This window comes from Polistes canadensis, unplaced genomic scaffold, assembly GCF_001313835.1.
Source record: "Polistes canadensis isolate GaletaPanama2010 unplaced genomic scaffold, ASM131383v1 scaffold_131, whole genome shotgun sequence".
Taxonomy (NCBI): domain Eukaryota; kingdom Metazoa; phylum Arthropoda; class Insecta; order Hymenoptera; family Vespidae; genus Polistes; species Polistes canadensis.
In genome coordinates, this window is record NW_014569678.1 from 265,992 (window position 1) to 292,085 (window position 26,094).

The following is a 26,094-nucleotide window of genomic DNA, read 5'->3' on the forward strand; positions in this document are numbered from 1 at the left end:
GATTTTCTAAACTAGTGTACTTATTAYAAACGTCAAATGGTTATTATTAGTTGAGTAATAATTTAATAATGAATTTCATTTTTTAAGTGACACTTAATTATGTTAATATTTTGAGAAAGTATTGATGGTATTTTTGTGATAATTAATATTCTATTATTTCATGAATATTTCATATATAATTTCATTTTTTAGGTCAAACGTAATTATGTTAATATTATTTTGAGAAAGTGTTAATGGTATTTTTGTTATAATTAATATTCTATTATTTTATGAATTATTCGTATATAATAGTTTGATTTTATAGGATTAATTCTGTTACAATTATTATAATTGAAAATATATTATATACTTGTATGAATAAATATTGAAATAAATAAAGGATAAATAAAAAGTTAAAAATCAAAGTTGTCGACCTATCAAGAATGATTTCTTTCGTAACATGTTTTTTTTTTCTTTTTCCATCGTGTCAACCATCTTTTTACAATGCACCGTGCACGTTCGAATAAGAGACACGTTGGGTGGTTGGTTGTCGTTGGAAATGTCGTAAAAGAGGAAGAGAAGTATAAGTAAAAAGGTAAAAAAAAAAAAAAAGTCAGAAAAAAAAAGAAGAGAAAAATAAATAAAAGGAAGGGCTCACTAGCTCGCGCACATGCATCCATGCATGCATGCATGCATACATGCATATTGGAAAAGGCCTCCTATGCAAAAGCGTGTTGGCATTCGGCATTGCACCGCATATTATCCAAGGATGCACGAAACCCTAACATTCATTTACAAACTAGACACGATCGTTCCTGACGCGAGTCTACTACTACTACTATTACTATTACTATTACTATTACACGTCAACGTGGATAAAATGAACTGTCAAGTTTTTTCTTTTTTTACTTGCAATAACATTAAAAATATCCAATTCTTTGTTTTTGAATTTGAATCGTGAAAACAAAATTTATATTATTGATTTAACAATCAGATCATTTCTTTTCAAACTGTTTATTCGAATATATTAAACAATAAATATAAATAATAAATTATTAACTGTATATTATCACAGACTGATAATTAATTTATCTTAAATAATTATTATAACTATAACACGTTTTCTTTCAATAATTTTCAAACTATAACTATTGCAGCAACAACACTATAACAAAATATTATTCATTTTACAAAACACAAATTGCATATTATAAAAATATTGTTTTTTTTTTTAATATTACAACAAAAGAGTATTCGTAAAATAATACATAAATATTCCACTTAATGACTAAAAAAAATATTCTACAAATGCACACGCGAAATAAATATATATACACATAAAAAAAAAAAAAAAAAGAAAACCTAAAAAAACATCGATACAAAATACCCAATCGAATGTTTGACAATAAAAAAAACCCGATAAGTATTTCAAGTAACCATTACGTTACGATGTTAGTTTTAACCATAAAAAAAAAAAAATCAATGATTTGACTTAAAAAAAACAAAAAAAGAACAAATAACAGTGTAAATAGTTTTATAATAGGACTTTTTTTTTTTGTTTTCTTTAAGTATACTTGATTATAAATCGTATTAAGAGATGTTGTATACACGAATAGCAAGGAAGGAAGAAAGCAATGTAGAAGAATCGATTTCTATCTTTCTATCTCTATCTCTCTCTAACTCTTGGAAATACCGCGAACAACACGATTCGAAACGACAAACCCGCTTTACAATGCAATCGAATTTTCCTCCTTCCCTATTTCGTTGCAACAGCAGTTGTAGACTACTACCCTCTTCCCCCTTTCCTCCCCCTTCATCCCTCTAACCCCCGCCCTTCATCCTCGTCGAGAGCCAAATCCGATTGCCGATCGAGTTGTTCGATTTCTAACGTCGCTTGTAATATTTCCACTTGAGGGGATGATATCGTGCGAATAACAGACTACATTTCTTTTTTTTTTACCCTTCCTTGACTTACGTTACACGTCTATAAATAAGATTTACAAAGTTTTAGAGAAATTGGAGGGATGTATTATAAAAATAAATAATCGATAGATACAAATATGTGTGTACGTGTAAATCTTGTAAAATCAAAATTGAAATATATATTTTTCTAATTAAATTTTAATGGTTACGTGTTATATTCTATTATTTTTCAGAATATATATTTTACTTTTTCATGTTAAAATAAAAATATATATGTATATGTATATGTATACGTAAATCTTTCGTTTTATCATTTGATTATTTTGTATTATATCTATGGAATATTATTATTACATAATTACAAATATTTATATCGTATTAATAATTATGATTCATTGTATCAGAGAGTATTACGTCACAGTATTCTCTATAAATTATTTTTTTTTAAACATATATTATAATAATAATATATTATATATATATATATATGATTACAAATTTATTTTTCTCAACCACGATTATAAATATCTAATTTAATCCGAATTTATTTATGAAAAATATACCATACATCCTAACTCGTTCGCGTATATTTTTTTTCTTAAAACATCGGTGGGTAAGTAAGAAAAATGAATGAAAAAACAAAAAAAAAAAAATGAAGAAAAGTAAGGATGAAAAAGGATACGTTGAAGTTTTACGAAGAGTAGGGAAAGAAAAAAAAAAAAAAAGAAAAAAAGGGGATACAAGAAGAAGGAGAATGGGGGAGGAGGGAGGGAGGGAGGGAATGGGAAGGGAAAGGGGGTGGGAAAAGGAGGAGGTGAAAAAGGGCGAGGCAATCTCGCGCTTGGCTTCTGGGAAATCCAAGCCGAGCATGTAACGCGAGTAACATCATTAAGCACGTGTTTCTTGGCTACCTTTTTTCACGAGTATATATATATATATATATATATGTATACATATACATGTATATGTATATACCTTTTCCTTCCTCCTTCGAAGAGTTTTGCTTACTCACCATGTCGATCCACCTCATGGGCATGAATTCAGTCATTAGTGACCCCATTCTATACGAGAAGCTTTACCAGAAACGAAACTAAATCAAATGAAAATGTTTCAGTCTTATATTACACTCCACCATAAACCCCCAACACCCCCCCACCCACCTACCCATTCGTGTGTTGCCCTTTGACTATGTTTCTCGATCGTTTTTGCAAAGGCAGATTCAAATGCAAATGTATATTAATTATTAACGAAATTCTAATTCATATTTATACATTTTCATTTGGAAATTCTTATCATGGAAACGTTTGAGCATAAATTAAACCTATGGTAGAATATAAATCAAAACGTTGGTTTAACTGGAAAAAAAAAAAATTAAAAGTAAAAAAAAGGAAACGAATTAATGTTCAACATAAATGTATCAAAATACGTGCATTAAGAAATGTATTTTTCTAGAAAATAATAATAATTTTAATATATATATATATATATAAATTAATTTGTCAATATCTTCTCTAACCCCCATACATATAACATCATTAATATATACATACACATTTACCTATAATAATGAAAATAATATATACTTGATTATTTCGTCAACATAAACTTATTTCACAGACCATATATTTAACGTTACTCAAACTTCTTCTAAAACCCATCAAGCATTATGGGGAATAGGTCTGAAGTGTTTGGTAGTGGTGCTTTACGAGTTACCATTAAAACAATATTGAAACACGTGCCGAGTGTCTTATTCTCTCGAACAGTGGGGTGAAAGTGGGTGAATTCCACAGATGGCCGGGACAGGGGGGCTAAGAGGTGGGGTAGGGGGTGGTAAGATAAAGTAAAGAAGATAAAATAAAAAAGATAGAAAGAGAAACTGGATATAGAACTCAGAACAGAACCATCCAGAAAAGCAAAGGCGGATCACGTTCGTGTCTGGAAAAGACAACGAACGTTTCTTTCTGTTGCTTCGGAAAAAAGTCTCCCGAACAGTGAAATGTATTTTCAGCGAGCATGGAAACACGTTAACGATCTCACCCCTCTATCCCACCCCTTTGTCCTACCCTTCCCAGCCTATTTTCCTCCTCTTTATAACCACCTACATATTTTTTTTTCTTATTGTTTCCGTTTGCCAAAAGAAAAGAAAAGAAAAACGTTTAAACCTTCGATCATTTTTCGCATCTTTCTGTCGTATTTTATTTAACCCCCTTCCCACCCATTCATCCCCCACCGATCGTTTATTTAATTTTATTTATTTTTTTCTTTTTCGTTCGCAGAATAAATATGTTATATATCGAATTAAAAATGTAGTATTGTCTGCCTTTTCTTATTTTTTTTTTTTTATGCAAAATAACGAGTTTCAATCGTATAAATTTTATACTATAAAAGTGTGTACAAGGTAAAGTTATGTCGTGTTATAAATGATTTTATTATTTACTTTTAATTAGATGTATACTAGTAGTATTAATAATTAATAGTACTATTAATAATTAGTAATCTCATATATTTGTAATACTCTTTAAAAAGAACAATAATAACAAATTTTATTCGTAGAATATTTCAAAATTTGTTTTCCATATTTATCAAAACCAATTTAGAAACAAACAAGAATAATCAATATAAAAAGCTGACGACAAATAAGGGTTAACAATACTACAAACCCCCTTTCCCTCTTAGTATAATCCCCTTCTCAACCCTGCCACTATTATCCAACAATTTAAAATCAAAAAAACTTTCTCACGATTACACAAAATATGTTTAGACCACCCACAAACCCAACCCAACCCAATCTTTGCAAAGTAAAGTATTGGGTTCTCGATAAGAATTCATTTAACTCTCGGATGAATGTTGATTTGGGTGTTTTTGATTTGTTAACAAAACCACTAGACGTGAATCACCGTTCAAGAAGGAGTTTACGGTATCGAGTGCAAAGGGGTCGTGCGAAAACGGACTTTAAAAGAGCCACGGTTAATTTCTTGGCCTGTAAAGATGACGGCAGTATACTCTGGCTGCTTCATTTCCTTCTTCTTCTTCTTCTTCTTATTATTATTATTATTTTTCTTCTTTATTGGAGATCTAACTATGTGTTTCTTCTTGGTCTTCAACTTCATCTTCTCTAAACTATGAGAGAATAATAACAACGCTAACGGTGACGGGCTAACCTCAACGGAAGGTAATTAATTGCTCGAAGGATTCTCTTCTTAGATAATTTTTTTTAAAAAAGATAATACAGAACATCAAATTGTTATATATCTAACGAATATGAATGTTAACATTTTATTTTTGCATATTTTTGTAATTTTTTAATCTTCTTATCAGGTTACAGATTCGTTGGATTTTTAAGTCAATGATTTTTCTATTATAATTCGTTTGATTTTTTTACTTTGAAAGAAAAATGTACAAAATTTTGATTGCATTTTCATTAGAACGTTTTAATAAATCAAAGGTGGGAAAGTAAATTTGATTAATTTGATTGTAAGATTGACGAACTTTTTGATTTGTATGATTATTCTTGTAAGAAATTATTTTCTTGTTATATTATCAAAAACTTACAACTTTTTTTTTGGACATACGTTTAAATTATATGAAATTTCTAAACGTAACACACATTTGTCTAACATCAAAACGCGAAATTATTATATATATATATATCAACTCGTAAAAAATTACTTAACAGATTTCAAAAAAAATGAAAAAGAAACAAAAGTCAATTATATGATCGAAATTTTTCAAAACGATTCAATTGATCGTTCAATTGATTCGCAATTAATTTACTCGATGGGTTGTTTTATTCGTTTGACGATAAAAAAATAAAGAATACAAAAAAATAATAATAATAATAATAATAAAAAAATAGAAAGAAAGAAAGAAAGAAGAATATTTTATTAAAAATCGGATAAAAATAAATTTCAAACGAAAATTCGATTAAAGTACGATTTTTCACGGTAAAACCAATTAATATATCCCGTAATTCCGGACAAATTGAGCTTATCGAAAATACGAGTGGACCTTTTAACTAAAATATATATAAAAAAATATATAAAAAAAAAAAGAGGAGGAGTCAAATATCCAATCGTACCACCGATCATACGAGCATCGATTGTTTATAATCGTGGAAAACGATATAATTGGTTGGTCAAATTGAGAACAAAAAATCAGAGAGAGAGAGAGAGATAATATAAAGTTTTTATTTTCCCATGTGTTTTCCACGAATAACATTTGCACCAATATCGATAAGCTAAAACCCAAAAATATATATTATAGATATGTTTTTATCTATCGCGATATAAAAGATATTCTACGGATTAATTTTCGAACAAATAATACCAATAAACTAACGACAAAGTATCAACCGAAATAATTTTAGGCTGGAAAAGAAAAAAAAGAGAAAAAATGAAGTAAAGTAAAATAAATTATTTGTAAAAGTTTCGCCAACAAAAATACAAAAGATATTTCGCCAATTAAACAATACGACAACTTTGTTTTTAAATCCTTAAATATTCACAAGTACTCTTATACAATTTAAGAATATATTTATATGCACAAGTTCGATTTATATCACAGTTGCATAAATAAGAAAAAACGATCATTATTATGCATTTCAATGGAATAAAAAATTATATGCAATTAAGGAAATAATGGTGAAACGTTTCAACAAAATATTGATTAATAATAATAGTATGATAACACACAAATACACACACACACACACACATAGAAGGAATGGACAATAATATCGACGTCCTATTATCACAAGGATATCATCAATCTTAATTCACTATGTCCGCTTTTAGGAAGATAAGGCAAATTATATTAAAGCTCGTATTAAAGTTCGATCTAAAATGCTATTACTAAAATTACCAAGATTTTAATATACCAATCAACCAATCAAGGTAACCAGAAAAAAAAAACCATCAAATGCAAATCTACCACCGACATATAAAAATAAAAAAAATAAAAAGATTATAAAGATATAATAAATCATACATTTAAAACAATTGTCATATATTTACCAAAAAACAAAGTACAATACGAAAAAAAAATGTAATTAAAAAAAAAAAAAGAATTCCAAAGAAAGAATACTAATTGTGAGATACCCCTAAAGAAAAAAAAAAGGGTTTAATATATCTCATTCACAAGGTACACTAATAATACCAGAGACCTTACAACAACAAAACTGGAAGCTTTTAAATTAACGTCCAACCAGTGACTCCTCCTGTCACCCTACCCTTTTACTCTTTACCCCCATCTCTCTCTCAAACACACATTTACACACTCACACACGTATTCTATCTCAATCCCTTTGTCCTAGCATACGGTGGTTCTTCATCCAACGTCGACATTGCTGGATGATATGAAATTCCAACGTCGAGTGGACGAGAGTCGTTCTTCTAAACCTGCGACAGCGTACTACTAGAAAATGGTGAAGGGTGAAGGGAAGGTGAGGTGTCTAGGTTGCAACCATGTAATATCACCAGAACCACCCCCACCCCATCCCCCATTCCTGTAAAAGGTGGTAGTAGCACCACCAACTCGCGAGAATATCCCTGAACGTGGTATTCAACGTTGAATAATATGAAGAGCAACCCCAACCCAACCTGGACCCAACCATGGGTGCCACAATTCCTACCGTAGCTTGCTATAATTAGAGATGACCTGGGCCGATAGTAACGACAACCCCAAACCCCCATTTTCTCTTCTCATTCCTCCTTTCACCCTTTTCTTTCTTTCTCTCTCTCTCTCTCTTTCTCTTTTTTTATTATACACATATTATCTCATTCTACTTTTCTATGTGTTATTTGTTAAAAGATAAACGACAAATCATTTCTTTTTGTTTTTAATCTCTTCATCAGATATTACGATTATAATAATAATAATGGTCTTTTTGTTTTGGTCATTAAGCACGCGAAAGATTATATGTGTTTTTTTGTTTTTTGTTTTTGTTTGTCGAGTAAAGTAATTTAAAACGAAGTTAAAAAGTATAAACGGGTGACTAACGGGATTTATGAAAAGTGGCTACTTTAGATGGAATTAATGAGATAAAAGATAGGATAAGGTTCAACGATGTTTTAAGAAAAATGAGTAATGAAAGGAGACAGGAAACATTAAAAAGAAAGAAGGAGAGAATGAGATAGATAGATAGATAGAATGAGGGGATGATTTTCAATCCTTAACAATAGGGGGACCATAATAACTAAAATGGAAGTTTAAAACGCGTTCAGGAAATACCTTCTTTGCTCATTAACGGTAAAGTAATAGTTGATGAGTGGGGTTGGTTGCTTGCTAGCCCAACTAAGGGTAAGTGAAAACTTTGAAAAGGGAAGAGGAAGATCGCTAAGGGAAAACTTTTCTTCACAGAATTTCGTTTAGTTTTATAAGTAAAAAGAAAGAAAAAAAAAGAAAAGAAACCACAGAAAATGCAGTCCAGTTCCAATGTATTTTTTTACCATCCACAACGTGTCTCCCAATTTTACCAAAACCCCCATCTCATCCCCTATCATCCCCTATCATCCCCTATCATCTTCCACAACACCATAAAACACCACTTGAAAAGTTTCTTTACGTTTTGTTATCTGTTAATTACCACACCCTCCCCCCCATTCGAAATTAATTTTTACTCATTGGTTTGAATTTTTTTGTATTCTTACATCATTGTTCCTCTCTTTCATTTGCTGTTGTTATTTTTTTGTTTTTTTTTCTCGCATCTTTCGAGTTTACGCGGTTTACCACAGTTTCCTTCTCAGACGTTCGGTGACGGTGGTGGTATGGTGTTTTTCAGATTAACGACACCTAGGGGAACGATACTAGGGTTTCCGACTGTTTATTTCCCTAGACTCGGGCTCGTTTCATTCAAACACAAAAAAAACAGAGAAAGAAACATACAAAAAAAAAAAAGGAAGTGAATGGGAAAGGGAGGAAATAGAGGAGGAGGAGGGAGGTGGGGGAATAGGGAAAGAGGAAAAATAAAATCAAACGTACCACTGGGGAAACGACGATCGTTTCGAAAAGTTTTTTGTCCTAGTTTTTTTTTTTCCCCCATAGTTGTTGTTGTTGCTGTTGTTGTTGCATCAAAGGAAAACTTACGCGTAAAGGGTCTTCTTCTTTCAATGCGATTGAAAAAAATAAATTGATAGATTTTCCTTCCACCCCCACCCCCCTCTGGACCCCCCTCGTTATTTGAGATTCCATTTTTTTGTATCCTTTTGTTCATTCGTTTCTTTTTTTGTTACAAGTACGAAACAAAAAATGGGATAAGGGGGATGGATGGGGTATGGGTGGATTATTCTCGTCGTTCACGAAACGTAGATGTAACGAAATTTTTGATTTGGGGGTAGGGGGTGGGGGATGATAAACGACGAGACAAATGTACTCAGTTTTATTTTCTCTTCAGGCGTTATTCCTTTATATTTTATCTTTATCCAGTCTTTTTTATTTTTTATTTTTTTTCTTTTTTTTTTCTATACGTTCGTATTATTTATTCTCATGATACGTCAAGTTCGATATATTTAACCATAGGAAAGAAGCTTTCATGTTCCGATATTCGTATAACGTTCGATATACACCTTGATTTATGTCCTACAATTCGTTTTCATCGTACAAATAATAGTAGTAACTGGTTGATATATATATAAATATATATATATATACATATGTACACATATATATGTATGTATACGTCAAACTGTAAAAATCACGATAATAACTTGTTTTATCTACGCTAGGATAATACTACTACTACTACTACTACTATACTTCTAACATTTTCCAAAGTAATAACACGATACTTTTTCTTTAGACGAAAAATTGCTATCGCTAGTAATATGACCATGAAAATAAAGAAAGAAAAGAGAAAGAGAGAGAGAAAGAGAGAGAGAGAGAATACACATTGTGGTTCTTTATAAAGAAAGTGCAACGTATTGTTATACGTGTCTCTCCAATATTTTAGTTTGTAAACAATCTCCTCCTCCTCCTACTACAATCATTGCATTCGTTGAATTCTTTTATTTTCATTTCATATATCGGATGCAACAAACAATTTTCTAACAATATTCCCCTAACGTAAATAAAAAGAAACATATATAAAAATAATACAGAAAATTTCTCAAATTATCTTAGATTTTTCTGCTTCTCATTTTTGTTTGATCGATCGATCGATCGAACAAACAATTATTTTATTATTACTTATAAATACAAAATAAAAAATATAAATCAACTTGCAATTTGTAACAATCTTTATAATAATTCTCTGGATAAACAACACTTTCAAATGATTGATCAAATTTACAATGTACGATTTAAAAAATTCGTTCAAATCATGTGTATCGCAATATAAACTAATAAAAAAAAAAAACAGATATATATCCGAAAAAAACGAATACAAGTTATGAAAATAAATTTTATATATTTTCGTAGAATATTCTTAACCCTTTTTCCCACTTTTAACGAAAATATATATCTCTGTGTGTGTTGACGAAAGATAAGAAAAAAGAAAAATAGATGAAGGAGGAAGATGAAGAATAAGAAAAAAAAAACAAGAAAGAAAATGGAAACCGAGCGTAGTAATAAGGGCAAAACAAACGGGGTGGTTGATTGGTGAAGAGATGGGGTTGGGTTTAAAGGGTGGATAAGGAGGGGGAGGGATGGGGTGTTAGGAAGAAAGTAGCGGTCTAAATGGGTCTCCGTGAACATTCATTTAGAAAGCACCAGCACATTTATTTCAGCAACGGTGGCTGCATCTTCTAATAGGCCAGCAGCAGTCCCTTTCCCTATTGTGCCATCGGCTGGGCTACACATTTCTTTTTCCCCTTGCAATCCCGAGTGTTGTTACCTTCAACAACATCCCCCCATCCCCATCCCCATCCCCATCCCCATCCCTTAGTACCACCATCACCAGTTTTTCCCTATTTCTCTTCCTCTTCTTTTCGTCATCGTAGTTTGTTGCCGTTTCTTCAGCCGAATGAACATACACCAAGAAAACGAACGAGCTTCTGTATCCCTCCCAAACAAAAACGAGAGAGAGAGAGAGAGAGAGAGAACCAACGGCCGAGTCTCGTTTTTACTCTCCCACCCCCCCCTACTTCCCCCTTCAGTCCAACATCCAGTTTTCTTTTCTCGGTGTTGTTGCTACCCCGTAGTCAAAGGAATTGTCACCTGGTGAAATGCTTCTTTCCGTCTCTCTTTTCTTTCTTTCTTTCTTTTTTCTTTTTTTTTCTTCCCATTTCTGTTTGGAGAAAACGAGAAAAATCTACCCTTACCGAAGAAGTAGTAAAAGTATAGCACGTTTCTCAACCCCTCTTCCTTCTCCTACTACCCTTCTCTCCGTTTGTTGTATCATCCTACAAGCTCAGAATAAAATTCCCTTTTTTTTTTTTTTTTGCCCCCCCCCCACCAACCCCTCTCGACAAGACACACGAGATTTCGTCACGAATTTTCTCCGCGACCTTTTTCTCTTTTCTCTTTTCTTTTCTCTACATCCCGATGCATCTATTTTCTACTTGAAAAGATACAGAAAGAAAGAAAGAGAAAGAGAGAAAGAGAGAGATAACATCAAACAAATCTACCTCCGCGTTATTATTTTCGAACGAAATAAAATCTTTTCGATTCAATACGCAAAATTCGTTCTTCTTCTATCTCTCTTTCTCTCTTATTTTTTTCTTAATATACATTTTAGTAACACATAGAACTTTTCCTTCTCTTTCCTTCGTAGTTAAAACAGGAAGGAAATAATTTATACAAACTAGTAGTAGTAGTAGTAGTAGTAGTAGTAGTAGTAGTAGTGATTGTTAGTTGACAAGACTAAAACGGTGAGCTCGTTTTCTCCTGACACACCTGGGAATTATAACGAGCTTGAGAAGCAACACGAAATTGAAACAGAAATAAAAAAAAGAAAAAGTAAGAAAGAGAAAGAACGAGAGAGAGAGAGAGAGAGAGAGAAATTGTGGGTCTGATTTAGCAGCACCGAAGGGCAAAGTGTGTCAAATAAGACACGATCGCAGAAGAACCGTAGCATATATATATATATATATGCACATATAATGCATACATGCATATATACATTTCATACATACATACATACATACATACATATATATGTATAGGTGTATAGATGTTTTTCTTGACTGTTTTCCTTTTATCTTTTTCTTATACATATACAAAGATGCAAGAAGTTGCATTACACATACATATATATATATATATATCCACACACAAAGATACACACGTTGTTAAACTCGTACACGTCTCTCTTTACGTTTCGATAGGAACATAATATATCATGGTATTGCCATACTTTCTTTTTTGCTCGTATCTCACTCCCTTTACCACTATCACCACTACCACCATTACCAGTACCACCCCCTCTACCATTCCCTCTTATTTCTCTTATGTCTCAAACCAAACTCAAACTACACGACATCAAATTCCTTTTAGTTGGGGAGACCCCGAAAGAGAAGAAAACGTGGCGAAACTTGCTTGGATTTTTAGAACCCCCCTTCTACCCCACTTTCACCTCCCTACCAACCACCACACCTCTCGAAAGAAAGAGATCTCTCTTTCTCGCATTTTTGTGAAAAGAGAAACAATTCTGTATATAAGAAACGTTTGGCCTGGTCTTCAAGTAACACACGGATTGTAATAAAGAAAAACGAAAAAAAAAAAAAAAAAAAAAAAGAAATAAAAGTTCACGTCTGTGTCTCGTGTTCATATTATTTCGTGTGAAAATTTTGTATCGATAGGAATATACTAGTAGTAGTAGTAATAGTGTATTAGAATAAAAAAAGAAAAAATGGGGGAACCCCTAAAAAAAAGCTTCAAACAAAATTTTTACATATATATATATATATATATAATATTTTTTACTTTGATTCCATATCTGACATTCACGTAAAAAATTTTATCTATACGTTTCTATATTCCCTTCTTTTTTCATATTTATTCGTAAGATCAATTTCTTATAAATATATATATATATATACACACCATGTATCTCATAACTCATACATCCACATCATATATATATATATTGGAAAATAATATGGTGTATTTCAAAAATATTAATGTATAAGAATAAACCCAAAAAAAAATATATTCGATCTTTCATCGAGACGTATTTGATACGTGTCAACAAACTACTACTATACATACATACATACACATATGCATATATAAAAGATAGAAATAACGGGTCGAAGCGTAATTCCCCCAAAAAAAAGATAAAAAAAGATAAAAAAAAAAATCCGAAAAGATGAGACATCCATCCATCCATCCATCCATCCATCCATCCCACACATAGAAAATCTCTTTGACTGGATGATAATATCGCGGTTAGTGGAACAATCATCGGAGAAAGTTACTTCTCCGTTACCTTTCCCCACTACCTATATAATCCCCACCATCACATAGACACCATTATTATTACCACACCATCACTACGATCATCCTTTAACTCGAGAATCCTTCCTTTCCTTTCTCACGAGAGAACCTGGAAACCTTTTACCCTTCTCTTTCCATTCTTCCAACTACTCTCTTACTCGAACCTTCTCCCTTCCCCCTTTACACCTAAACCCCCCCAGCCACCACCTCCCCACACCACTCCTCTCCTTCATCCGTTACTCTTCTCTTCTCTCTCTCTCTCTTTTTGTCCCTCGTCTTCATCGACACGCGACGTGTCCTCCTTTTACCAATTCCACCATACACACACACATATATACATATATATTCTTGAGAATCGAGAATACTTACACATATATACATGCATATATACACACAACTTTAACCGTTTCCGTATAGCCGAAGCAAATTTCATTCGGAAAGTGATCGAAACTAACGGTACCCTTTTCCTTCCTTCTTCTTCTTCTTCTTCTACTTCTTTTTTTTTTCTTTTTCTTTTTTTTTTCTTCTTCTTGCAAACGTGCGATCTCCTTTCGCCTTTTGCCGACTACTTTCTCCGCTTGTAAAGCACGAAAATTTATTATCAAATGGTCTCTCTCTCTCTGACTCTGACTCTGACTCTCTGATTTTCTCTGATTCTCTACTTCTATGACCTAAGCCGGTGTTACTACCTATTATATTACTACTACTACTACTATTATTATTATATTACTGCTAGTTCTATTACTAGTTTGACGGAGAGGGTGAAGTTCTATCGATGAAGAAGTTATTCAAATTTGTGAATTGGATATCAAACGGAATTTATTAATCTATCAAAACGTTTTATGCATTTATTTCTAATTACTTTTTTTTGTTTTTTTAACTTTTAAGTATCAAAGAAACGCGAATTTTTCCCAATTAATCCAAATCGTCAAAGATATATTGTATTTTTTTAACGAACGATCGATTAACGATTACAATCAACATTCATTTACATTTATTTTAATGTAAACATTTTTAAATCGATTAATTGTTTTTTTTTTTTTCCGAATTAAATAAAATACATTTTATACGAATATTAAAACGTTCAATGTATCATTTTAATTTTTATAAAAATATCTACATAATACAAATAGAAAATCTTAGAATAAATTTACACCACGCGCATAATTGCATTTTAATTAATTTATCAACACGTTGATTATATTCTTCTTTTTTTAAAAAAAAAATGAAAATAAACTATGGGATAATACATTCGAGGAGAAAAAAAAAAATGAAATCGGGTTAATAAAATAGAAAAGATATATATATCTAGAACGCCATTCACAAACCCCCATGAATCTCCATCTCGTCTAATTGGAAAAGTCCAACTCTTACGGTGGTAAGGGGGGGGCAGAGGGGTGTAGAAGGGGACAAGTAGTCGAAGGAATCCGATCGAAATTTCCAGACACGTACCACGTTTGTTTTCACGAGTAGAAAAATATCTTCCTTCCCATCTTAAGATTCCAAAGAGAAGGAAGGAAAAGAAATAAAAAGAAGAAGAAGGTAAAGGTGGTGGTGGTGGTATAGGGGAAGGTGTGGGGGGGTTTGAGGAAGCAGATCATGGGTGTCGTTGTCGTCCAACCAAAGAAACGCGGATTTTCAAGCCACGTGCCATCATTCGTATGCAGGATCGTGAGAAACGAAACGAATAGTTACTCTCTGATCTTCCTTTTTTTTCTTCTCTTATCTCTTGAACGTCAAGTTTTTCGTTTCAAATAATCACTACTACACTTTTTCCCTTAAAATACCCACCCTCTTTTTAAATTCTCCTATTTTAATCCCTTTAAATTTATGATCATTTTGATTGTAATAAATAAATTACACGTATGTGACAAAAAAAATAAGAAAAGAAAAGGGGGTGTGTAATAGTAAGATAGAAAATTAATTCTACAAATTAAAAAGTAGCGATGGGTTGTTGCTGTGGATGTGTAAAACAAGAAATTAAATGATATTTAAAAAAGAAGGGTGTATTAAATATTAATATTTCTTAGAATTTATATATTTGAAACTAATGATGATGCTAAGGGGTACTTAAATTTATTTTTTCTTTTAATAATAATAATAATTATAAAAGATATTGAATATAGGATAATAAATAAGAAGAAAATATCTCATTCGAAATGTAGGAAAAGTATTTCAAAGAGATTCGATAAAAAAAAAAGAAAAAAGAAAAAATTTCGTATTTTAATTTAAATAAGAAACTCTCTCTCTCTCTCTCTCTCTCTCTCTCTCTCTCTCTCTCTCTCTCTCTCTCGAATATAACGTAACTCGATCGTGTCGGATTTCTACTTTTGTTCTTCTCTATTTCTTTCTCTCTCGTCAAAGGAAACGTCGGGGGTCCCATCCTTTATCTCAGTTTCCTTTCTTTCTTTCTTTCTTCCTTTCCATCTATCTATCCTCTTTACTCTACTACTACTACTACTACTACTCTTTGGATTTACGAAGAAAATTAAACTTTAAAACAATCGTAGTTTCAAGAGATTATTGGAAAATTGCAAAACTTTTCGACTTCTCTTCCATCGAGGAGTTTACGACTTTCACCGACTCGGCACAATTCTACGAAACGATTTGAAAGTGTAATAGTCTGTTCTGGAGTACTAACAACCCATCGAGGATGGACAGAAAAACAAAGAGAACTAAAGAAATTTAAATCAAAATCATATATATATATATATATGTATACATATTTCATTGATGATTTAAGAAAACAGAATTATTCTTAATTCGATCTGTATTCGATTAATAACAATAGAAAAATTAATTAATCAATAATTTGTTATTTAATTCAATATATATATATCTGTATTTTATATTAATATATTCTAAACTCTATTCTTTTATTAATATTATTGTTATATTATACTTTTATTTCGTATTTTAATAACAGTAGAAAAATTAATTATTCAATAATTTGTTATTTAATTCAATATATATATCTGTATTTTATATTAATATATACTAAACTATTCTTTTATTAATATTATTATTATATTATACTCTTATATATTTCGTATTTTAATTATTAAATGAAAAATAAATCAATCGATCAATAAGTTAATTAAATCACCTGAAATATATTTAAACATAACATTTGTTAAATATCTATGTTATTAAATTCAACGATGTATGATCAATCTTCCTAAAAAAAAAAGTAACAAATCTTTTCAGAGAACAATGGTAAAATAAAAAATATGAAAAGAAAAGAAAAGAGTGGGGAAGGTAGGAGGGTGGAAAGGAGAAGGTGGGGAGAAATGAATCGTTTGGTTAAAAAAAATTCAATAGAACGTGTAACGAGTACCAGGACTAACGAGCAACAACGACGACGACGACGACGACGATGAAAACGAGACTGACACGGATCGTTCTCATTAAAATCACATCAACAGGCCACTTTCCCCTTCTTCTTTATACAAGAATCACGAAAAACAGAATATAAGAGACGAGAATACCATAGAAGGGGAGGAAATGGATTCAGAGGGGTGGGACTGAATTTCGGAGGGTTGAAAAACATACGAGTATGACGACACTTGTTATTCTCTTTTTAATTCCTACCCCCCATCCCCCACTCTCCACCAATTCATATTCGTTCGTATGAAACAAAAATAAATAAAATTAATAAGAACGAACTACTGCAAGAAAAGTAATTTAAGAATGTTGAAAGAAACGGTACTACTACTACCACCACGTATTGCGATAAAATAAATGTATGTGTGTGCACGAAATAAAATTAATTAATCATATCAAAAAGAAAAACAAAAATATATTTTATAATTAAACTCACCTTTAACATCCTACAAAATTCTAATCGTATCTAAACAATTACGAATAACAATTACGTCAATAGAATTAATCGTAAATAATTATCAATACAATTTATAGGAAAAGGAGGAGGAAAATAATTATATTTCAACTAAAAAAAATATTTGTGAACTTTGTATTATTATGTTATACGAAAAACATATCTGAGATCAAAAGCAAACTCGAATGAATGGGAGAAGGAAGGAAGGAAGGAGGAGTGTCATCAAGAAGGAAGCATTAAAAGAAAAAAAAAAAAATAATAAATAAAAGAACACACGTGTGTACTACATATATGCAAGTGTGCACTCTTGCTGCACACCACCTACTCCCCCTCCTACTCACTTCATTTTATCCGAAAGAAAAATTGTAACAGGGATGGAATCTTGTCAGGGGGCGGGTGGGGGGGTTTGAGAAGAAGAAGAAGGGAAAAATGTTTCAACATTAACCAAAATGTATGTAAAAGAGAAAGAGAAAGAGAGAACGAACGAATGAGAAGATTGAACAAGCAAGCAAGTAAAAGAAAAATAAAAAGAATGGAAAAGAAAACTAAAAAAATACAACAATATAAAAAAAAAAAAAAAAAAAAAAANGGAAAAATGTTTCAACATTAACCAAAATGTATGTAAAAGAGAAAGAGAAAGAGAGAACGAACGAATGAGAAGATTGAACAAGCAAGCAAGTAAAAAAAAAAAAAAAAGAATGGAAAAGAAAACTAAAAAAAAAAAAAAAAAAAAAAAAAAAAAAAAAAAAAAGAGAGTAAAAAGGAAAGAGAAAGCGAGACAGCTGTAGACAGTTTTTGCTGAAAGTTTCCTCTTAACAGGTCTCGTGCTAGAATGCAACACACGAGTAAAGGTAAGGAATAGTAGCAACAGCAGCAGCAGCAGCAGCAAGCCCTTTTTACCTTAATAGACGTCGGCCCACGTTTTCGTTTTCGTCGTCGTCCCTTCGTTGTAAACCCGTCAACTATGTTCTTTCTCTTTCTATCTTTACTTTCCTTCTCCTCTTTCCACTTTCCTCTTTTCTTCACTCATCTCATCTCATCTTCTTTACTCTTCACTACTTTCCTCTCTCCACTCATCCCTTATTCTTCCCTTCATCATTTTCTTCTTCTTCTTCTTCTTCTTATTCTTCTTCCCTTCATTTTCTTATTTTTTTTTCTATCCTAAACACGAGGTGGCATTCTTTTTTGTACAAGAGAATAGTAGTCTCGTGGATTACCTTCGAGGAAATTGCAACCCCGTTGATATGGATCATTCTAGCTAGATCGTTTAGATCCCTACCCTCCCTTCACCCTTTTCGAACCTTCTCACAGTTCCCCCAAGCTTTTACCTAAGACGTGTTCATGGTAAATAACACGCGTTTGTCGGAAGTTCAAAGGAAAACATTGAAGGTAATGTGTATACGATATATTATAATATATTATAATTAATATATATATAATATTAATGTGTGTGTGTGTGTATCTCAGATGAGTGTAAAAGTTTGTATGCATTTTTGTTAAATTTAGAAACAATGTAATGCATAAGAATTTTTGGACACATTTGATATTACTTTAATGTAACTTAATCATAGATAACTTATTAATAATATCAAAATAAAATATTGATAATAATTTGATAATAGATATAAGTTATAAAATATTGAATTAATCTAATTTTGAAAAGAAACTTTTTCGGATTATATTATCAAAAAAATTCTTAAAAATGTGCATAACTTCTATGATAATAGGATTCAATGGAACTAACTTTAGAATCTTCTGTTGCGTTACCTATTTTACTTTAATATATATATTCAAAATAGAAAGAATTGTTGGACTCATCTGATATTACTTTAATGTAACTTAATCATAGATAAATCTGATCAATAATATCCAAATAAAATATAGATAATAATATGATAATAGATATAAGTTATACAATATTGAATTAATCTTATTTTGAAATGAAACTTTTTCGGGATAATATTATCAAAAGATCAAGAAACGAATGATGATAGTTTAATTAAAATTCTTAAAAATGTGCATATAACTTCTATGATAATAGTCTACGATTCAATGGAACTAACTTTTGATATCAAGAATCTTCTGTTGCGTTACCTATTTTACTTGAATATGTATATTCAAAATAGGAAGGAAGTTTTCGTTGCTTATTCAACCAAGATACGTGTATTCTCTTCCTTCTGCTTTTGCTTTTACTTCTTCTACTTCTACTTCTACTCTTACAAGAGTCGAATTTGCTTATGGAAAACACCATAGTGTGTAAGAGAAAGAGGCTCGTAGGATTTCGATGTAACGATCAAAAGTTTTTACGAGAGGTCATTTTGAAAGTAGACACACACACATACACACACAGGACACACAAGAGGATCGTTTTGTTGTTTCATTGTTCTATTTCTACACTTTACGAATAACGAACTAAACGTGCAAACACGTATAAACGTGAGATAAATAGACAAAAATGTACAAGAGATATATACAATGATGTTGTTGAACTTTTTTCTAAATAATAACGTCGTTAAAAAAAATTCATGCATTCATTCTATGAACACACATCGATGATAATGCACCATCGATTTTTTGAAAAAAAAAAAAACGAATATATGGAAGACTTCGAATATCATAATGCAACAACTATAAATGTATAAAAAACTAAGTAAGAAATAAAAAGTATGATATAGAAAATATATTCCCTTAATATATGTGGATTGAAGAAAATGATGTTTCTTGAATAACGTGAAAAAAAGAAAAGAAAAGAAAAGAAAATAAGTATAAGCAAGTACGATCGTAAAATTTCACGCGTTTTTACCTCAGATAAAGAGAGAGAGAGAGAGAGAGAGAGAGAGAGAGAGAGAGAGAGAAGGTAAGTAGTATAGAAGTAAAAGTATAATACACTATCTTCCAAAAGTGTTTCAGAATACTTTACGTAAATTTTTGAAAAGAAATGTTTTCTACATTTGTAAGAACAAATTTCATTACTCTAATATAATAATTTTGATAGATTTGTTCATGAATTTGTTTTACATTATTTTCTTTCTCTTTTTAATCGACGAATTAATTATATTCTTAAAAACAAATTTATATGTACTTCATAAAATATTTGTCTATACTTTTTATTAAAATTATAGACATGTGCATGTCTCTCTGTGTATGTGTAAATAAAATAAAAATATTATTAATACAAGAAGATATACTGAAGAGATACTGTTTTAAAAATATAATTAAAATTATTAATATTTAATATATATGATAATGATAACTCCTACGAAAAATGTATTGATAAAAAAAAGGAAAAAAAAATCAGCAAATGATTCTCGAAACTTTTGATTGGTAGTGTATGTAAGTAAGTCAGTAGAGAACGGGCGAGAGTGAAAGCGTGGTTGCTCGTTTATCTTATAATATTTTAATCATGATTCCCATGAGTGTGTGTGTGTGATGCGTCATCGTGAGTAAAATAAAAAAAAGAAGTATATAATTAAAAAAAAAAAAAAAGAACTGACGAAACGAAATTATTTTTCCAATTTACAAGTATACAACTTTTCATTACAACTTCTCTCTCTCTCTCTCTCTCTCTCTCTCTCTCTCTCTCTTTTTATTATTTTTATTTNACGGTTCTTCTGCGATCGTGTCTTATTTGACACACTTTGCCCTTCGGTGCTGCTAAATCAGACCCACAATTTCTCTCTCTCTCTCTCTCTCTCTCTCTCTCTCTCTCTCTTTTTATTATTTTTATTTTTTCAATTCGAATCAAACACGTTTGTTTTTTTTTTTTATTCTCTTTGAAAAATCAAAACATAATAGTATATATACATATATATATATGAAACAAATAAAACAAAATTGAAAGAAATATTTAGAAATAGAAAACAAAAAATGGGAAAAAAATCAAATCACGAACGCCTCTTGGGTAATAGTATTTTCAAGCGGAACGTTTAAAAAATAAAAAGAATAAAAATACAGAGTGTCGATGACGTTTTGGTGCATCCAGGATCGGCAGGGGGGAGGGTTTCTTTTTTTTTTTGAAGGGGATCAATTCCACGTGGCCACTTGGAACGTTTTCGAACTCTCGTTTCACGAGCGTTTTTTGAATTTAGGATCTTCCTTTAACCCGAATCCATCACCACCATCACCACCACTATCGTTGTACAACAACCCACCATCAAACGATTTAACTCTCGTACACACATAAACATATATATATGTATATGAACGTGTGGAAAACTCTATATGTTATATTGTTTCGTAGTTAATTTGTATTCCACGTTTGTTTTATCGAGAGAATACACAAGCGGAATCGTCAAGTTGGATAGAAAACACAATACGAAAGTAAAGTCGTTGTTCTGTTTTAGTTCTACGATTTTAGTGCGAATGATTTTGTTGGGAGAAGGGAAGGGTGAACAGAAAAAAGAAAAAATATCAAGAAAAATAAAAATAAAGAAGAAAAAAAGAACAAAAATTTTCTTTCGTCATTAAAAACGAACGATTTTCATGCAAATTTTCCCTTACTATTTTTTTTTTGTTCCCCTATAGACAAAAACAAACAAATAAATTAAAATCAAATCAAATATAAAACACCATACGTGATAAACATATGTTTATGCATTTACCTATATATATATATATATATATATAAATATAAGTTTAAGTAAAAATCGAATTACCAAGAAGATAAAAAGAAAAAGGGGGGCAAGCAGGCAAGGATAAGGGGGGGGGTTGTTAAAAAATGAATATTCATTTGATGAAGGCATAACGTTCGCACAAGCACGACAGTTTTTGTTGTTCGATTTCGTTGATTATCGATTCGTGTCACGCGAATGGAACAACAACGCGACGCGACGTTCGAAAAAGACACACACATACACATACACACATAGAAATACACAGTCATAGGTAGATACGAATAAAGTCAAGAAAGAAAGAAAGAGAGAGAAAAAGCACTGTAAAAAGATAGCAAACTGACGGTGAAAGTGTACTCGTTTAAACGTTTTAAGTCTCCTGCTTTTATTCTTCCCCAAAGAGTAAACGAGAGAGAGAGAGAAAGAAAGACAAAGAAAGAAAGAAATAGAAACTGATACGAAGAAAAAAGCATAAAAGAATGAATAAATGCAATAACATCGAAGATAAAATGTTAATTCACTTTTTTGAACAAACAAATAATACAAAAATAGAAAATAGATGAAGAAATAAATAGTAAAAATAATATGAAATAATGAACACACGTTCACGAACAACTATTATTGCAATATGAGGGGTTAGAGTCTAATATTTTCACTATATTCCACGTGTAACATTATTTTTGTTATTTTTTTAATATTACATATAGTAATTTTAAGAAATCAGTGTGTGTGTGTGTGATTTAAATATCGAATGATATTTATTTATTGTTCGTATATAAGAACATATTAAATATATTTAAATGTGAGAAAAAAATAAAACAAAAATGAAAATTAATTTATTAACAAACTTATGGAAATGGATTTATACGATGATCATATATCCCTTTCTTTTCTACCCCATAGAAATTCAGACTGTACGAACGATTAAATCGATAACAACGAATACACACCCACACACATGATTCCATTTTCGTGCGAATAGTATCTAACTGTGAGTGTAAAAAAAAAACCATGCAAAGAGAGAGAGAGAGAGAGATAAAAATAAAAGTAAAAATATAAAAAGAGAAAATAAAAGAGACACACGTAGACAAAGTTGAATACTATACAGGGTGACGTGTTGCATCGGACTAATTTCGTTTTCCTTCGGTTGGGTGTCGTCGAACCCCCATCGAAAATTTGCGAGAGTATTTGAGATAGATGTGTATGATTTATACACCATAGGATTCAAAGAGCACGTTCTACCAATCCTATTCCAACATCTACCCCTAACCCCCTACAATTTTTCTCACCCCTTTAACGATAGTAGCAGTTTTAAAACCCCCACTCCCACCCCACACCTTCAACCACCATCCCATTGTCATCGTTGAGTGTCTAGGATCGTATGGTGATATCGTAACGAACTATACTCTATATACTATCATTTTCCACCACCACCACCATCAACACCCTTCCCATCCCCATACTATTCAACACTTTCATCCCCCTCGGCCTTTCAATATCAGAGAAATTTACATCGTTGCAATGCATGGCCCCCCTCCTCCCTGTAGTACTCGATGAAAACGATCGTGAATACAATTGTCGGATGATGTTATAGCAAAATGAAAATGATATATAGTATTGCAATTTTAAATTTAAAAATAAAAAGAAAGCAATAGAATATATATATATATATAATTTTCGTGATAATGTAATATCAAATTATGATTAAGTATATTGATAATAAGATTGTTTTAATTAATCACAATTTAATTCATTTACGATTTTGTTGTAATTATATGTAAAAAAATGTAGAAACAATGTTGAGAAGAAATATAAAAAAAAAAACAAGATATATTAATAATTTTAATTGATAATTATTATACTTTGAACACAACGTATCAACATATAATATGTTTTAACAAAATTATAATACTACATAATAATTTTCAATCATGATGTAATCTTACAAATGAGAAATGACGGAAAAAAAAGAGAAAGAGAGAAAGAAAAAATGAAAAGACAAAAGTAACGACGTGGGGATCTGACCACAGATAAGAAATTTAACCGTGACAGGTGAAACTTCTCGTCGTTGAAGTAATCCGTTGGAGAGATCGTTGTAAAAAGAAGAAAAAAGAACACACACACACACAATAAAAAACTAACGAATAAAAGAAAGAAAAAAAAGTCTGTTCTGAATGCTTTGATTCTCACACACACACACACACACACACACACATAGTGAATAATAAATACTATTTTTCCCTCTTCTTCTCCTATTTCTACTTCTACTTTTACATTTTGTATAAACCAATCAAATATTTCTCTTCTCGGTGTACAGGGATAAAATAAAACTTGAATAATTCATTCGAGATTTGATCTAAAAGGGTGGACAACCAACTTGGACGACTATCACCGTTCATATTTCAAATAAATCATAAAACATTAATATCGATTTATCGATATATATAAAATCGATTACTTAAAGAAATAAATGGGTCGATATCGTAACGAACGAACGAACAAGCAAGCAAGCAAGCAAGCAAGCAAAACCGATGGACAGATGGACAGAAAAAGAGAAAAGTGAATGAGAGAGAGAGAGAGAGAGAGAGAGAGAGAGAGATAGAGGAAATCATTGAAGTTCTGTGAACTTTAAATTGCGCCAGTTCTCAGGGCCAATGCAGTCAAAGCGGTGGGGTGAGGTGAGTTGGAGTGGGAGGGGGTAGCATAATGCTCAATAGCACGGATACAAGAGAATGTCACCCCGAAGTTACATCAGGGAGGGGGGGTTGGGGGTGGGGGGAAGGGAGGGTCACGGCAAATTAACCCTCTCGGTAAGAACGGCACGCTCACCAGTTTAACTCTACCAAGTATTATTCTCGCGACGAATTGTTCCTACGTTTATCTCCCTGCCACCCCGCTGCCCACTCTTCTGTCTTTCAGTTTCTGTTTCTGTCCATTCTAACCTTAGTCGGCTTGATTATCTTTCAAGAAAAACAAGAAGAAGAAGAAGAAGAAGGATAGAAATAAAGGTAATAATAATGTAATTAAATTAATTGAAATTAAATGAAATTTTACAAAGAAAAAGATCAATCTTGTATTGTAATATTTTCATGGTAAAATATTCTATATATGTATGTGTGTTGCTATTAAAGTATATACGTACGATTAATTAATGGAAAAATTTTCATATAAAAAATATATTAATAATCGTTACATTTCATTGATACAAAAATAATTATATTATTATATATATATATTTATCAATAAATATTCTATTATAGAATATATATTGAAGTATATATTCTATAATAAATTGACCCAAAAATAATCCTATAATCGTTCTAAAAAAAAAAAAAAAAAAAAAGAGTAATTTATGCAATACTCAAAGATTCTGTACATTAATCGTATATATAAAGTTTTAACTCATTCCGATTTAAAACAACATTCAATTTATCTATCCTGATTATACCAAAGAGGGATGATCTCGGCGTAAAATACATTGCCCAATTTAAACCCTTTTTCCTTTAACTTACCGAGAAGATAATCGAGTACGCGTTAGATATACACAAAAAAAAAAAAAAAAACAAAAAGAAAAAGAGATAGAGATAGAGAGTATAAAATCTTCTCTTCTATTCTATTTTACTCTCTTTTCCTCTCATCTAGTTGGAAAATAGCATTAGCGATGCAAAACGTAGTGCAGTAGTAGGTAAGTAGTAGAGCAGAAACTTCTTGGGCGGCAGAATTCTATCGTTTTACGGATAGTGGCTGGTTTTCTGTAGAAAACAGCAATAAATAGCGGCTCGGCCTCTTCCTTCTATTTTATTCTACTCCTCCTCCACCTCCACCTCCACCTCCACCCCCCCTCTCCCCCATCCCATCCCTTTCCCTTCTATTCCTCTTCCTCTTTTACCTTTCTCTTCTTCTTCTTACTCATCCTTTTCCTTCTTCTTCGTGGCGCGTTAACTTAATCTAATTACAATATTCACGAATGTAAGTAGGAGATAACGGATTTTGGCGAACGTATAAACGAGTTGAAATAACGGTTGGGAAAAACGAGGGAGAACGTTTTCTCTATATTTTTTTTTTTTTCTTTTTTTATTCTTTGTCCATTACCTTTTCTTGCTTTCTTTCTTTCTTTCTTTCTTTCTTTCTTGCTATACGAAACGTCTCTTCTAACGGAGATAAAAGATCTTTAGGAGTTTCAGTGTCCTAGAGTTTTGTACTCGTTCAAAAAACTTTCTTCTTATTCTTTCTTTCTTTTTCTGTTTTTTCTTTTTTTTTTCTACGATCGTTTCACGAATTTCTTTCAAAACTACTCCATTACGAGTTAAACCGACACGGCAGACTTTTTGACTTCGATTAAAGATAGTTATCTCTGTGTGTGTGTGTGTGTGT

The 26,094-nt window shown here is 31.3% G+C and overlaps 1 protein-coding gene across 5 annotated transcripts in view; it reads right to left on the minus strand.

The window, feature by feature from the left end:
- The window catches only part of LOC106788268 (CCR4-NOT transcription complex subunit 6-like), a 249,584-nt gene that overhangs the window by 214,357 nt on the left and 9,133 nt on the right, over window positions 1–26,094 (minus strand). The window contains exon 4 of one of the 5 annotated variants that reach the window (XM_014751402.1): window positions 25,649–25,668. The exons of the other annotated variants lie outside the window; for them this stretch is intronic. Coding sequence (XP_014606888.1) covers window positions 25,664–25,668 — 5 coding nt within the window. The 3' untranslated portion in view covers window positions 25,649–25,663. Of the gene's footprint in view, window positions 1–25,648; window positions 25,669–26,094 lie in introns of those variants that run through there. 5 annotated transcript variants of the gene reach the window in all.